At 33.5% G+C, this 13,757-nt stretch overlaps 1 protein-coding gene across 1 annotated transcript in view; it reads right to left on the minus strand.

Moving 5' to 3' along the window:
• LOC132699526 (reversion-inducing cysteine-rich protein with Kazal motifs) overlaps positions 1-6,856 on the minus strand; it is a 46,385-nt gene extending 39,529 nt beyond the window's left edge. The window contains exon 1 of the mRNA XM_060666296.1: positions 6,600-6,856. Within this exon, the coding sequence (XP_060522279.1) occupies positions 6,600-6,747 (148 nt within the window). The 5' untranslated portion in view covers positions 6,748-6,856. The remainder of the gene's footprint in view (positions 1-6,599) is intronic.
• Between the last annotated feature and the right edge of the window lie 6,901 nt (positions 6,857-13,757).

Here is a 13,757-nt window from a genome sequence, read left to right on the forward strand (position 1 = left end):
ACAGAAAGTAGTCTAGCGGTGTTAAACCACAAGATCTTGGAGGCCAATTCACAGGTGCAAAACGTGAAATTAGGCGGTCACCAAACGTGTCTTTCAATAAATCGATTGTGGCACGAGCTGTGTGACATGTTGCGCCGTCTTGTTGAAACCACATCTCCTGGACATCATCAGTTTTTCTGGATGTAACGGTGTTTCGACATACACTTGAGGATTAGCTTCGCTGCAAATGCGCCAGTTTTGTTTGTTGACGTAGCCACTCAACCAGAAGTGCGCTTCATTGCTAAACAAAATTCGCTTATGAAAATCGGGAACAACGGCAATCTCGTTTTGGGCCCATTCGACGAATCTACGCCTTACTTGATGATCGTTTGGCTTCAATTCTTACACGAATTAGATTTTGTAAGCACGTAAATCAAGATCTTTCCGCAAAATCTTCCATAAAGTAGATGGACACAGATCCAATTCCTGTGCTCGATGGCGGATGGACTCATTCGGGTCTTCCTGAATGCTACGCTCTACAGCAGCAATAGCTTCTTCTGTACGCACCGTATTCCGCACAGAACCATTATTTTCGAAATAAAATTGCACTATTTGCAAGCGTTGTTCAGGCGTGAGTCTATTCATGATGAATTGCCAAACGAAACTGAGAATAAATCACTTGACCGCTGTTAAATCGGTCGCCATCTTGAACAGTAATGCCAACTTAAAGTTCTATACATAAAAAAAAAACACCCATTACTTCAAATTGAATATGCATTAACTGATCATTTCCAATTTGGTAAATGTATAGGTAGATATATAGGCTTCGTTATAATGTAGAAAGAAATTTCCTTATACTAAGTCTTAAATAGTTGCTTTGATTTAATTAATACTGTTCGCTTATAAGGAGTTTCACTGCTTATGTAAAAAAAAAATTGTAAAGACATTGCATAGACTTTATTATTATTATTGGTATAATTATACAATCTGGAGTATAAAGACCTTCCCAACAATTCCAGGAAATTGTAGGTGCTATTATCTAGAACAATTTTCTTCACCGTTTCAAAGAACAGGTAATATTTTCAGCACACCAAATAGGTATACATACAATAAGTAAATGAAAAACAGCGCGGATAAATTTCGACTTGGCAAGCTTCCTACTAACAGAACCAGTTCGATTTACGAACCACACAGTCACTGTCAAGTGTTTTAAAGCAAATTACCATTTGTTTAACATATTGCGGATTGTTATTTTATAATGACATACGGCCTTTGAATGTCTTTAAGTATATCGGGCTACATTAATACGGGTACTTTGAGAATTAATATTCAAGAAAACGGTGATTGTATAATAAATTGTGTTTTATTATTGTAATCGGTTGATTGTCGGTTGTTACAATGCCAATGGATTGTTATTATGTCTGTTGTTAATTGATAGGCCGAAGATTGGCAGCAGCGAGCGGGAGGAGAGTTGATCTATAAAAATGGCGATTCTGTGCAATTTGAAATTAATTATGTAAATATTGTAGTTATTAGAAATTTTAATTTCCACAATATGCAATTTATTTTTTAATATATGCGCATAATTCATTGCAAATCCATGTAAGTCCAAGTTCCATATTTACTTGCGCTTCCCGAAGAGATGGTAAACAGTCTCAGTAAAAACCTATTTCATAAGAATAATATAAGGGTTTTCATATTTTCACTTGTCTCAAATATTTGTTGTTTGGTGAGATAACCAGTTTCACTTATTCTCATTTGTACACTTCCAAACATAACTAACAAAATAAATAAAATATAGCTAAGTAACTAAATATATAGAATATAAAATGTAACGGGTAAATTAAAATTAAACAACAACTACAATATATCAATCTGGGAGACAATTAATGACACAAAATACTTTTTGAAATGAGCAGCCCAGTATTCCGTGCTAAGTGCAGTAAGTTTAGATGGTAGTTGGTACTGTAAATTTTTCACGTAGTGTGATGGTTTCTACGTAGCGGTGTCACGAGCAAATCGAAACCATGTTGACGTAAAATGGAATTATTTTCATCGCTGTCACAACTGACATCTCCGTCACCTACTTCCAAAACAAATCATAAAAATTCATGACATCGAACAATAGTTGCGATATCATAGAATTAAGAATTTGTTTTTATTTGTCAGGATCAAATCAACTTCAAACTCACGAGCGCAAGCGTAATGTTAAGTTCCCATCTGATGGAAGAAAATATGTTTTTATCTTAACCATGAGAGACGAGTGATATGACAATAATCAAGCTCGATTTTTACACAAAGAAAAACACTTTACATTCTACTAATTAAGTTTTCAAATACGCACTGCGTTACGTATCAACATAACCGGCGAGAATGAAATAAACAGTGGTAGCAATGAACGTAGCTTATTTTTAACTTTACTTAATTTTAATCGGAAAGTCAACATGACCCCGGTGTTTCTTTAAGTTCAAATTCATTTGTAATTCCATGGATTCATTTGCGTTAATCGCTCTTATCGTTGATTTTAATTCATAATAGCCGACAATATCGTTACGACTCTCATAAAACAAATGGTGGGTGTCTGTTTCAGTCTTGTAATTTTGTGCAAGTTCTGTTGCTTTTATTATTGCTCGGCGTGGTTAATGAACTGAATCTCAAATGTGTACTAAGCGTCCGCGTTATATTTTTACTTGAATGCTTGAAAACCGGACAATTAAACATTCGCACCACCCAAATTTATTTTTTTTATCAGATATCACGCATGTAGCGAAACTTAGGGAGTTAGTTTTGAAAAAAAGTTTGAAATTGCATAGTAACTACATGATGTAATGAAATTGTTATTAATTACATAGCAACCGTTATTTTGTTATTTTCCAAAAAACTTGCCCAAATTTTCTATATAAAATTCAAGAGCATGGATCATTTACGAAAAATGCGTTATATTTGTTGATTGTTGAATTCCGATTGGAATTCAGGAAAGAAAGTTCGTTTAGATTTCGCTTGACGTCTTCAATGCTTACGCTTCTAAATTAATTTAAACACAGTGCCAACATCTTGGCGAAACGTCTGCGAGATGACAATCGGAATATAACAAACGAACCGATGATATCCCGAAATAATCAAATCTTTTCATGAATCACTACGCAAAAACTTTACATTAAAATATGCAGCAGCGAGTAGGTCTTCTTTCGATTGGCTGACAACTGGACAAAATGTTATCACTATGTTAAATGCAGAACACGCTTTGACCATATTGGGATATTCGTACATAGTTATATTAATTTCACTGTTTTCTGTGCAGTCTACACTTGTCATCCCTTTTGCTTATCATTTTTCAGCAGTTATTATTATTATTATTTTATATCGTTGTTATATTCAAAGTCTGAATTAAAACAAAAGCAAAACTATTTTATTTTTTTACCTTTTCATTTTTTTGCCAATTTTTAAAAAAAAATGCATTTAAAGTATCAGCGTCTTATCAAAAAATAAATGATAATATTTGTGTATCAGAAAGTGTACTAAGGAGCGTACTTTGTTATGCTTAACAACATATCCTTTTAAAGGAAGTATTTCGCAAGTGAATATGATATGGACTACAGTTTCACTGTTTTCTGTGCAGTCTACATTTGTCATTCCTTTTGGTTATCATTATTCAGCAGTTATTAGTTTTAATATTATCATTATTATTATTATATCAATGTTATATTCAAAATCTGACTTAAAACCTTAATGAGCGAGGCTGTTTTAATTTTTTTGCCAATTTAACAATCATAGAAAATGGAATTGATAAAGCACAATAATTAAAATATTTTAAGTATGCACATTAATTAAGGCTTGATGTCTTCATTTTTTTATTACTAAGGCTAATATCAAATTTATAAAATAGTTGCGTTTAAAGTACCAATATCAAAAAATAAATTAATTGTAATGTAAATACGTCTTAATAAAATGGGAACTAAGTGACGTAAAAATTTAGACAATTTCGAGTGCTTACTATCAGCCGGCATCATATTCGCAAAACTTGAAACGCATATTAAATTATCTCTAAATGTTAAAGTTTATTTTATTTAACTGTATTAACATTTGCCTTATTTCACAACTCATCATTGCAAAACATTCATCGCTCACATGAAATAATTTAATGGATACAACAGCATTGAGCAGTGCGACGTAAATCATGTATATAGATAAACAACAAAATTTATTACAACAAATTTTTATTACGGAAACTCGAAAGAAACGATTGCGTCCAAAGATCGGTTCAATTTGTATTTGTCCGACTAATAGATAAAATGCATTTACATTAATCAATCAACTTGCGAGCTTGTAATGAAAAGTGTGTTAATTACCATTTTCTACTGTACAAATACTATTAGCTTACAACTTTACTATAGTCTGGTGAAACAATAAATTTGTGTCAAATTTAATGTTAATATATAATAATTAGTTGAACTGAGGTGGCTTTTACTTGGTGACAATCCATTTTAACAAAATAAATAAGAACTAAAAGTTCAGATTTTCACGAAATTATATATTTTCACATGACAATTGTTTTGACAACACCGTGTCTTTATCACGTAATATTTACAAAACTACCTGCTGCTATATATACCTAAAACTGACAATAAAACCTTAATTAATGTTGTTCAAGTTGAATTTCAATAAATGAGATGTATTTAAATCTAATTGATCGTTAAACAATACATTTGAATGCCTCATTTTGTTAATCTCCATGGCTTCCAATAAATTTAATTTTCTACTTTTTGTGGCTGTATGTAAAATATCAAAGTTGTCGTCAGAAATGTGTTTTTCTGTGTTTAAGTGTGTAGCATAATTAGAATCTAGACTATTGTTTTTAAACATTCTTTTTTGTTCGTTAATGTGTTGCTTGAAGGATCTATCTGTTTGTCCAATATAAATTTTTGTACAAGATCCGCATTTCAAACTGTAGACACCTGATTTTTGATATTTTCCACATTTCCTTTTATTGTTTTTTAAAAAAATTTCTATTGTGTTGTTAGTTCTGAAAGCTATTTTTAAACCACATTTTGACAAATGTTTTGAAACTTTTTCACTGGGTTCTCCTATGTATGTATATGTATAACAAAACAAATTAAATTTTTCCATTTAACATAAATACAGAAAAACACATTTTTGACGACAATTTTGATATTTTACATACAGCCACAAAAAGTAGAATATTAAATTTACTGGATGCCATGGAGATTAACAAAATGAGACATTCTTAACGATACTTCATACTTCTTAACGATACTGTCATATGGAAATATATAATTTAGTGAAAATCGAAACTTTTAGTTCTTATTTATTTTATATTTTATTTGGTATAATAATGAAAAGACTGTTTGATTCATAGCTATAAGAATAGATAGAATTCAACCAAGAAGACCTCAGCAAGTGCGTGGAAAATGCTATTTAGAAAGAAAATGGGGCCAAGCGGAATAGCTGAGCGTCATCAATTGTACCTTACGTGGTTTACCCACGTGGAATATAAACAGCCTTTACTTACCATAATCGATTAATACTAGTACTTTTCCAAACAAATTTAAATTCTAATGGATTGTTTTGCAACCTGTTTAATTAAGATTAAAATAACAGTAATATTCGATTCGATTAGAATAAAGTATCGTTAAATATGTGCTAACAGTCAATTAACCAATCAACTCAATCATTCAAGGTCGTTTCCATAGTCAAATTTAAATTCGATTAGTTTTTTTCTTCTATCCTAAATAAAGCAGAATTCGCTGCTTGCAAAAATTGATATGGACGTTATTGGCGGGCGATTATTATTAGTTTTTTTGGGCAACAAGCTTTTTTGGTATTAAATAATGGAAAACTCGCCTTGGTATTATGGATGATATTAATATTTCCAAAAAGATACACACACTTAAGCAAATAAAAATAATAACTTGGTATACAAATATAATGAACAGAATTAATATAATACTATGCAAATAAATAAATGTGCCATCTTCAAAACAAGCTTTAATTGACTACATACATGTGCCCTCAAAGACAGAACAAATGTGTCCTTAAAATTCGAAAATTTACATTTTTTTCAGCTCCTTTCGCCGAAAATATATTGACTCTGTTTTTTGCACTACATTTTTTCTCCTGCGTATATGTTTTAAAAAAAATATTAGCTTGTATGAGGATAAGAAGTTGAAACAAAATCCTGAATTGCAATTGAAAATATACAATCAAAATTCTACAATTCAACTAAATGTTATACAAAGCTTACTACCACATATCTGAATATCTGTTTTAATTAAACACACACAACACTTACAGGATTAATTTAAGGCAGTATAAGTTAAAATTGTGCTATTTTGATGGTTAGGTATTGGCTATACTATTCGTACCGAATACAGAATGTTAATTAGGTAGAGTATCGAATAGTCGGTATTCTAAACCACCCAAATATGTAAAAATATGTATTTACATCCAGAGCTTCTCCATATTGAAAGATTGTCCCTATAAAAAATCTGAAAAGCTTCACAAAAAATCGTTTTAATTTTTAGATAAATCAGAATACATGTTCGACGTGATAGATTTCAACTTTTAATCAATTTGCTGATGATGATTGTGATGCGACCTACCTTGACACTGAACTCCACTATCGAAAACGAACGTAACAACTGCCACTATCAGTACAAACTTAGATATAACCAAATAACGAAAACACCTTTCCAGAAGATCCCGATGCCGACGTCCATCGCGGGACGCTGTGTTTGCCGACGACCTCATGTCGAGCACGTGTGAAACGCTTCGCCGCTATCTCGAGCACGAACTTTCCATAACGCCGTCTTCTGAGCGACTGAATGAACTCGAGAATACTGGGCGACCACGACATCGGAGGTCGCTGGTTGACAGTTTTTAATTGGTCAGGTCTTTTAGTAAGAGGAATTTAAAATGCTTAATTGTTTGATATTGTAATGGCTCTGTCGCTGTTGATGTGAACACTTACGAGAAGATCGCTTATGTAGGAGTTCCGAGAATAGCCAGAGTAGTAGGTGAAGCGAACTACTCATATTTGCGTGTTTTGTATATCATCAAAAATCATTTTTAAAATCGACGAAATAAGTGCACCTATGTTGTTTTCGTGTGTTCAAATTATTTGGATATAGCGTCATTATTTTAAAAATAGACCTTAGCAGTTGATGGAGGGACTCTTTTGGGGCACACAAAAATTTCAGCTTCTTTCAAAAAATGAACTGAGATGGCTTTAACTTGATGAAAATCCATTTAAATTTATTAATAAATAAGAACTAAAAGTTCAGTCAGATTTTCACATGACAATTGTTTCGACAAACAAACATTTGATAAAGACACGGTGTTGTCGAAACAATTGTCATGTGAATATATATAATTTGGTGAAAATCTGAACTTTTAGTTCTTATTTATTTTGTTAAATGAATTTGCATCAAGTAAAAGCCACCTCAGTTCAATTTCAGCCAACACTATTTCTCAGCAATAAATATTTTTAAAATAGAAGGAACTTCCTGCGGAATTAAAGTTTAATAGGGCAAGCTAGAAAGTTCTTTTTCTAATCCCGTCTATAAAATGCCTAATTACATACCGATCTAGCGTGCGGGAAGCGTTACTTTACCATGTTAGTTTCGTTTCCCACGGATCCGAGCCACTTCGGACATTTCCACGGGTTTGGAAACAACGGGATGTTTTCGGAGATTTTACAGCACGGTTTGAATTTTGACGTTGTATTCTTGTTGTTTTGCAAAAATCTACCCAAAAACTAACCAAAACTAATCTACAGAAAAAATATATTAGACAATTCAAATACTACGTATTATAAGCTACAAGTAAAATCTAGTGGACAATTCTGTAAGTAAAGTGACATTTATAATTTAAGTTTTCCACAGAAATTTTACATTCCATTCTCATGAACTTTAGTGGTTTTTACAGTTTTTATATTAATAATAATAAATAATTAATAAACAATTATCTTGCAAAGACCAATTGTACGATTTTCAAATATCCATATCTCATCACTACAAACAAAACAAAACTGAAGCTTAGGACCTACTTTTTCTTGCTTATACGATACTAGAAATTTAATCCTCTTCAAAAGCTCTAGCCGTGGATGATTTTTCTTCCAATTAGTCTTTTTTTTAAAGAAATTCTTAAGGATCAATTGTAAAAGTTAAATAATCAACATAACGTTGTGTTTGTGTTTATTCCGTTGTTTATATGAGTGTAACAGCTGCTTCATCTAGGGGTTGTTGTGCGGTTATAATTGTTCTCGTTGTAGAAAAATGATTGAATGCGTTTATGTTGTTGATTTGCATTTTCATATTTCCTGTTCTATATTTTTAATGTGAAATGTGATATATAATTCCTTCTGTCTAACCATAAGTATTAACACTTCCATATTTTATATCATCACAGTCCAGAAATAAGAACGCATTGAGTATTAAAAGGGAAAATTCAATGCGAAAGATGTGTAGCAACACGTCACAATTGGTGGCTCAACAATCTGCCTTGATAATACTAGATGAATATACAGGGAGATTTATTTACATGACTTTTTTTGATGATGATATTGGGGCTGGTCATCAATTAAACTCTTTTGAACTTTTTTAACTCCTGTTAATTATATATTTTGGAAATATATCCCTTCTACTCCTTACTCTAAAATACTCCATTCTGAACTCAAGAGTGGCACGTTAAGAAAACTTTTTATTAAAAAATAAGAACGTCGTTTCTAAGATAGAGATTGTTCGAAATTCGAATTTGAGACCAGATAGCGAGACAGGGAACGATAAGTTTTTAGTAATGCTTCTAGTAAAATTATAGTAAAAAAACTATTTTTACATGGAAACATCAATATCATGTTTCATCCATTAGCCATTTGATCATGCTGAAAACGGCATTTAATTTTTTACGCGAGAACGGTGATTCATACTAAATTGTGGAAGCAACTTCAAAAAAATTCAATGAAATAGATGTGGTGAAAATTTTGAAAATATTTTTTTACACCTTTTTAATTGTTAAAACTTGTTAAAGCAGTTTATGTAAATTATGTTAAAAATACAATTCTTAACCAAAAATCTGGTACAATATAATATGGCTTTGCTTAACTTAACTTAAGTTATTTGCAATTAGGATAATTTAATTTTTTTTTATATTACTCTTTATTTATGTAAATGAATGAGAATGAGGAGAATATATAACAACAATACTTATTAGCGACAAATAATTTCTGAGATATTAGGATCATAATTTAATAAAATAAAGGAAAGGCCATTACTGTAGGTTAAAATATGTGGTTAGTCAATTAAAAAAACAGTTTCTAACAATGTAGAACACAAAATTTCTTTTCTGATTTATTCGGATAAGTAGAAGCGAATAGCTGAATTTCAATAACTATAGGTGTTCCTTGCATAGATGCACGAAAACTGTCCCCTGACCCCGTATTCCACGGGTCTCCTACTGTTGTTTTGCATGCTGTTCGACCAGATTGTCGTTCCGCAAGAACCATAAATTATGTACAACCATACTCAAACTTTGCGCGTGTGTTTGCGAGCTCACCGTTTAATGCTGACTTCGGGCCAAGAAAACCGATATGTATTTATTCTTTTGTACGCTCTTGCAAAATGGGCATATGGCGATTCCGTCTATAATATGCGACAAAAGTGAATTGCTGTGTGTCGGAAAATAAAATGGAAACTGTAGCAGACCATATGCCCTGCCAAATATCATGTAATTACTAATTTAACAACAAGCTATACGGGGTATGTCAAATTAGATGAACTTTGGAGATATTGAACTTTTTGTATTTATGTATGTAGATGCGAAATTCATTTATACGATGAAGTGTTTTTCCCTTTTTAATTTTTCATACAGTTAAAAAAAAACATGTATTTTTTTGAAGGTTTCGCACAATCTATGTTTGATAAAATATGTTTCAAAATGTGATTGCTCTAATAGAAATCGTTGGACGTGATTAGTTGATTCAGTGGCTGACAAACACAAGATATACAGCCAAATCTTTTTGTCTATTATCTTAGCAATTATAGAATACAAATAAGTTAAGTTGCTTTTCATTGTTTTAAATAGAACACAGATCATATTTCAATTTATTTAAAAATAATTTTTCTTCTTGTTTCCAAGAATAAAGTTTGCTTATGTTCTCAAGTGGAAGTGGTGGTATTCGCTTACGACCGTGTAGACGTATTCTGAACATTCGCGTCATATTTTGAATTTAAGTGAGCTATTAAAGATAAAAGCTACTGTAATTGTAAGCTAAGTTCGACGTGAGTCTGTGGTGTTGTTTGCAAAACTTTATTCGTTCGCAAATAAATGAAATTATTATTAACCTGCTTGCTTCCACGCGGAGACTGGAGTTTTTGTTCGCAAACGTGAAAGGCACGGTAGTTTCTCGCCAATGGTTTTAACTTTATGATAATGCCGGTGACCGAGATATGTGATTGTCACTTTCGTCGCTTCTAGTATTAATTTCATATGCGCGGGTTTATGGTAGCATACGAATCCCCCACTAACCGGACGCGAGCTAGCCTGCTACAATTGTTCCCGGACAATGCTCTTAAACAAGGTTTGAAGTGTAAAGTCGTTAATTAACCCTTTCAGGACTGGATAGGGTTCTCTCGGAGATTTGTTTTATCATAGACCTCACAATGCCAGTCACATGCAACAGGTGTTTTACAAACTGTGTTTATAAAGAGCCGAAGAATACTGGAGAGGTTGTGCAGGGGCTGTTCTGGGGTAGGTTCCACTGAAAGAAGATGTCTGATGCTGTCCACTCGTACAATTCCCTATTTGTGCAACTACTGTATACCAGTGATTAAGAGAGGACTTAACTTGGGAGATCGCGTCAGTGCCCTCGAGGACACACTTAGTGTAAGCAGCCTAACATTAAGTTTTCAGAGCAGTTTCAACGACATAAAAATGGATCTAGCTGTCATTACACAGACCACTTCTGTGGCGTCAGCGAAAACCAATGAACGAGCAGACATGGAACTCAATACAGTGGGTCTCCATGGCAAAATTCTGCATGAGGTGTCTGAGCGGCAAAAGAGGTCGCGTAACTTTCCAGAATTTAAAGAAGATGACGATTTTTCTATCGAAAAAATCATATTATCTGATCTTACTGGCTCCCCAATTAATGTTGCTGGCGCAGTGAGAATAGGAAATCTTAATAAAAATGGTCTCCAGGCATTGCGCCTGACTCTAGAATGATCAGCGCTCGGAAATGTACGCACTATAGAACGAATTGAAGGAAAGACATCGAAATGGTGAATCTAATCTCTTTCTAAAATATGTAAACTGAGTTCCTAAACTCATCATGTTTCACCCTAGACTCTCTTTCTCCTTGCAAGGTGATTCAGTACAGTTCTGGTCTAAGGGGTAACGGCTTTTATAGATATTTTAAATCAATGGACTTGGGAGCAGTGACTGAGTTTTTGTCGCAGTCCGATTGGGATAAGTTATTTGCTAACAGAACCCTTGAGGATATAGTCAATGTATTCTACGATATAGTTTATTTAGCTATCGTTATTTACGTTCCCTTAAAGAAGTTTTGGGCTAAGAAGTTTCCAGTTTGGTTTTTCCCAGACCTTAAAGATACAATAATTGACAAAAATCACACAAACGATATCTTGGGACCGGGTTATATGCAGATTATAAGAGATTTTCAAACTTAAGAGCTAAATAGAAAGTTTTAAAAGTGCAGTGTTACCAGGAATATGTATCTCTGACTGAATCGTCCTTAAGAGAAAACGTTAAGAATTTTTGGAAGTTCGTCAAGAGTAAAAAGGAACGAAACTTTATTCCATCGGTTGTGCACTTTGGCGACGTGACCTGTTCTGTGGGTGACGATATTGTCAATTTATTTGCGGACTATTTTTCGAATATGTTTAGTGACGGGGACTGTGTCTCTGAAGATGTCAACCTCTCACACTTGAACATTTCGATTTCATCTATTTACGAGAAACTGACGACTCTAGACAAAAACCAAGGATCCGGTCCGGATGGCCTCCCACCATGTCTTATTAAGCAGCTTCATAATTTCCAGACCACTTTATATAATCTTTAACCATTCTTTAAAAACGGAAATCAAGCTTCATTACCCCTATCCTAAAATCCCGCGATAACTCGCAAGTCAGTATCCTGAGTTGTATTCCTAAAGTGTTCGAAAGTTTAGTCTGCGACTATTTATCTGCTGGCCTTAAAGGTTGCTTCATCGACCAGCAATTTGGATTCCTCCCCCATTGCTCTACTGAGCTAAACTTGCTCACATTCACAGATTTTCTGCTGGAATCATTGGAGGGGGGGTCTCACGTTCATGCCATTTACACAGACTTTGCAAAGGCTTTTGATCGAGTAAATCATCAAATCTAAATAAAAAATTGCGAAACATTGGAGTCCAAGGAAAACTTTTGGAATGTTTAACATCGTACCTTACTGAAAGAGTGCAGATTGTGCGCGTCCAGAGCTTGCAATCCACCGAAATTAGAGTTCCTTCTGGTGTTCCACAAGGATCGCACCTGTGACCCCTGCTCTTCAATGTCTATGTGAATTATATTGCCTCATGTTTTCATCACACATGTTTCCTATTATTTGCTAACGACTTAAAATTCTATATGAGAGTATTAAGTTTGTACAGTGGACTTCCTGAGTGTTCCGTCTCTCAGATTACTGTTCTGCTCCCTAGTGCGTCCACACCTGGATTAGTGTGTGGTCACCTTCGTATAACGTCCACATACAGGCCATAGAAAGAGTGGAGCATAGGTTCCTGCGTTATATAGCATTTAAGGAGCACCAAGGACTTGAGGACGTTGATTACTCTGAATTGGAAAACTCGCTCCAACTTACAACTCTTCAGATTCGTCGCATGCAGAGGGATCTCACCATTTTTTATAATCTACTGCATTCAACTTCACATGGACCTGAGCTGTTATGTAAGATTGGGCTTCGCGTCCCCCCACCCCCCCAGACCAGAATAAACCACTCCTTCCAGGTGGAGTTCCATCGTACTAACTATGGGCAGAGTTTTTCTCTTACTAGGTCAGCTGCACTAGCGAATAGCTTTTCTTACCAACTTGACTGCTTCCAGAGTGCAAGAATATTTATGAAAGAACTTAAAGACTGTCGGTAAAACTATTCCGCTTTTCCTCAGAATACTATTGTATGCCATTGTATTGATGCCCCGCTACTCTTATAAGTGTCCTTACTGTCGTGTCGACTAACTAAACCAATATTTAATATTTTGGAAAACCAATGTCATATTAAGGTAAGGTCTTCATCTGTCTATTTCATTCTGTTTTAATTTTGTTTTATTTTATTTTATTTTATTTCGTTGTTTACTATTTTGTTTGTGTGAATCCTATTTTATATTGGGCGGTTGGCCCGTTGATAAATAAATAAATAAATTTTAAACCTATTAATAACTTATTTATTTTTACGATAACATATTCAGAAGAAGAAAGGGCTAATACTGTGCTAGTTTTAATAATTTTTATAACATGGCAATTGGTTTTATCGAAGATTTCTTCAAATTCATCTATGTAGAAGAGTATGACATATCATTAAAATACTAAAACACATATACATAAAAATTTAAGTGAGAAACAGACAAGGCAAACACTGGAATTTTTTGAAATTTTAAGAAACATACCCGAAGATCCAGATTTTGCAATACAAATATTATTTACAGATTAAGCACCATTTAGGTCAGCACGTAAGTTTACTAAAAAAATAAGCAACTCGTTTTCTGTTTG

This window comes from Cylas formicarius, unplaced genomic scaffold (genome assembly GCF_029955315.1).
Source record: "Cylas formicarius isolate icCylForm1 unplaced genomic scaffold, icCylForm1.1 PGA_scaffold_3__17_contigs__length_32017465, whole genome shotgun sequence".
In the NCBI taxonomy this organism is placed as follows: domain Eukaryota; kingdom Metazoa; phylum Arthropoda; class Insecta; order Coleoptera; family Brentidae; genus Cylas; species Cylas formicarius.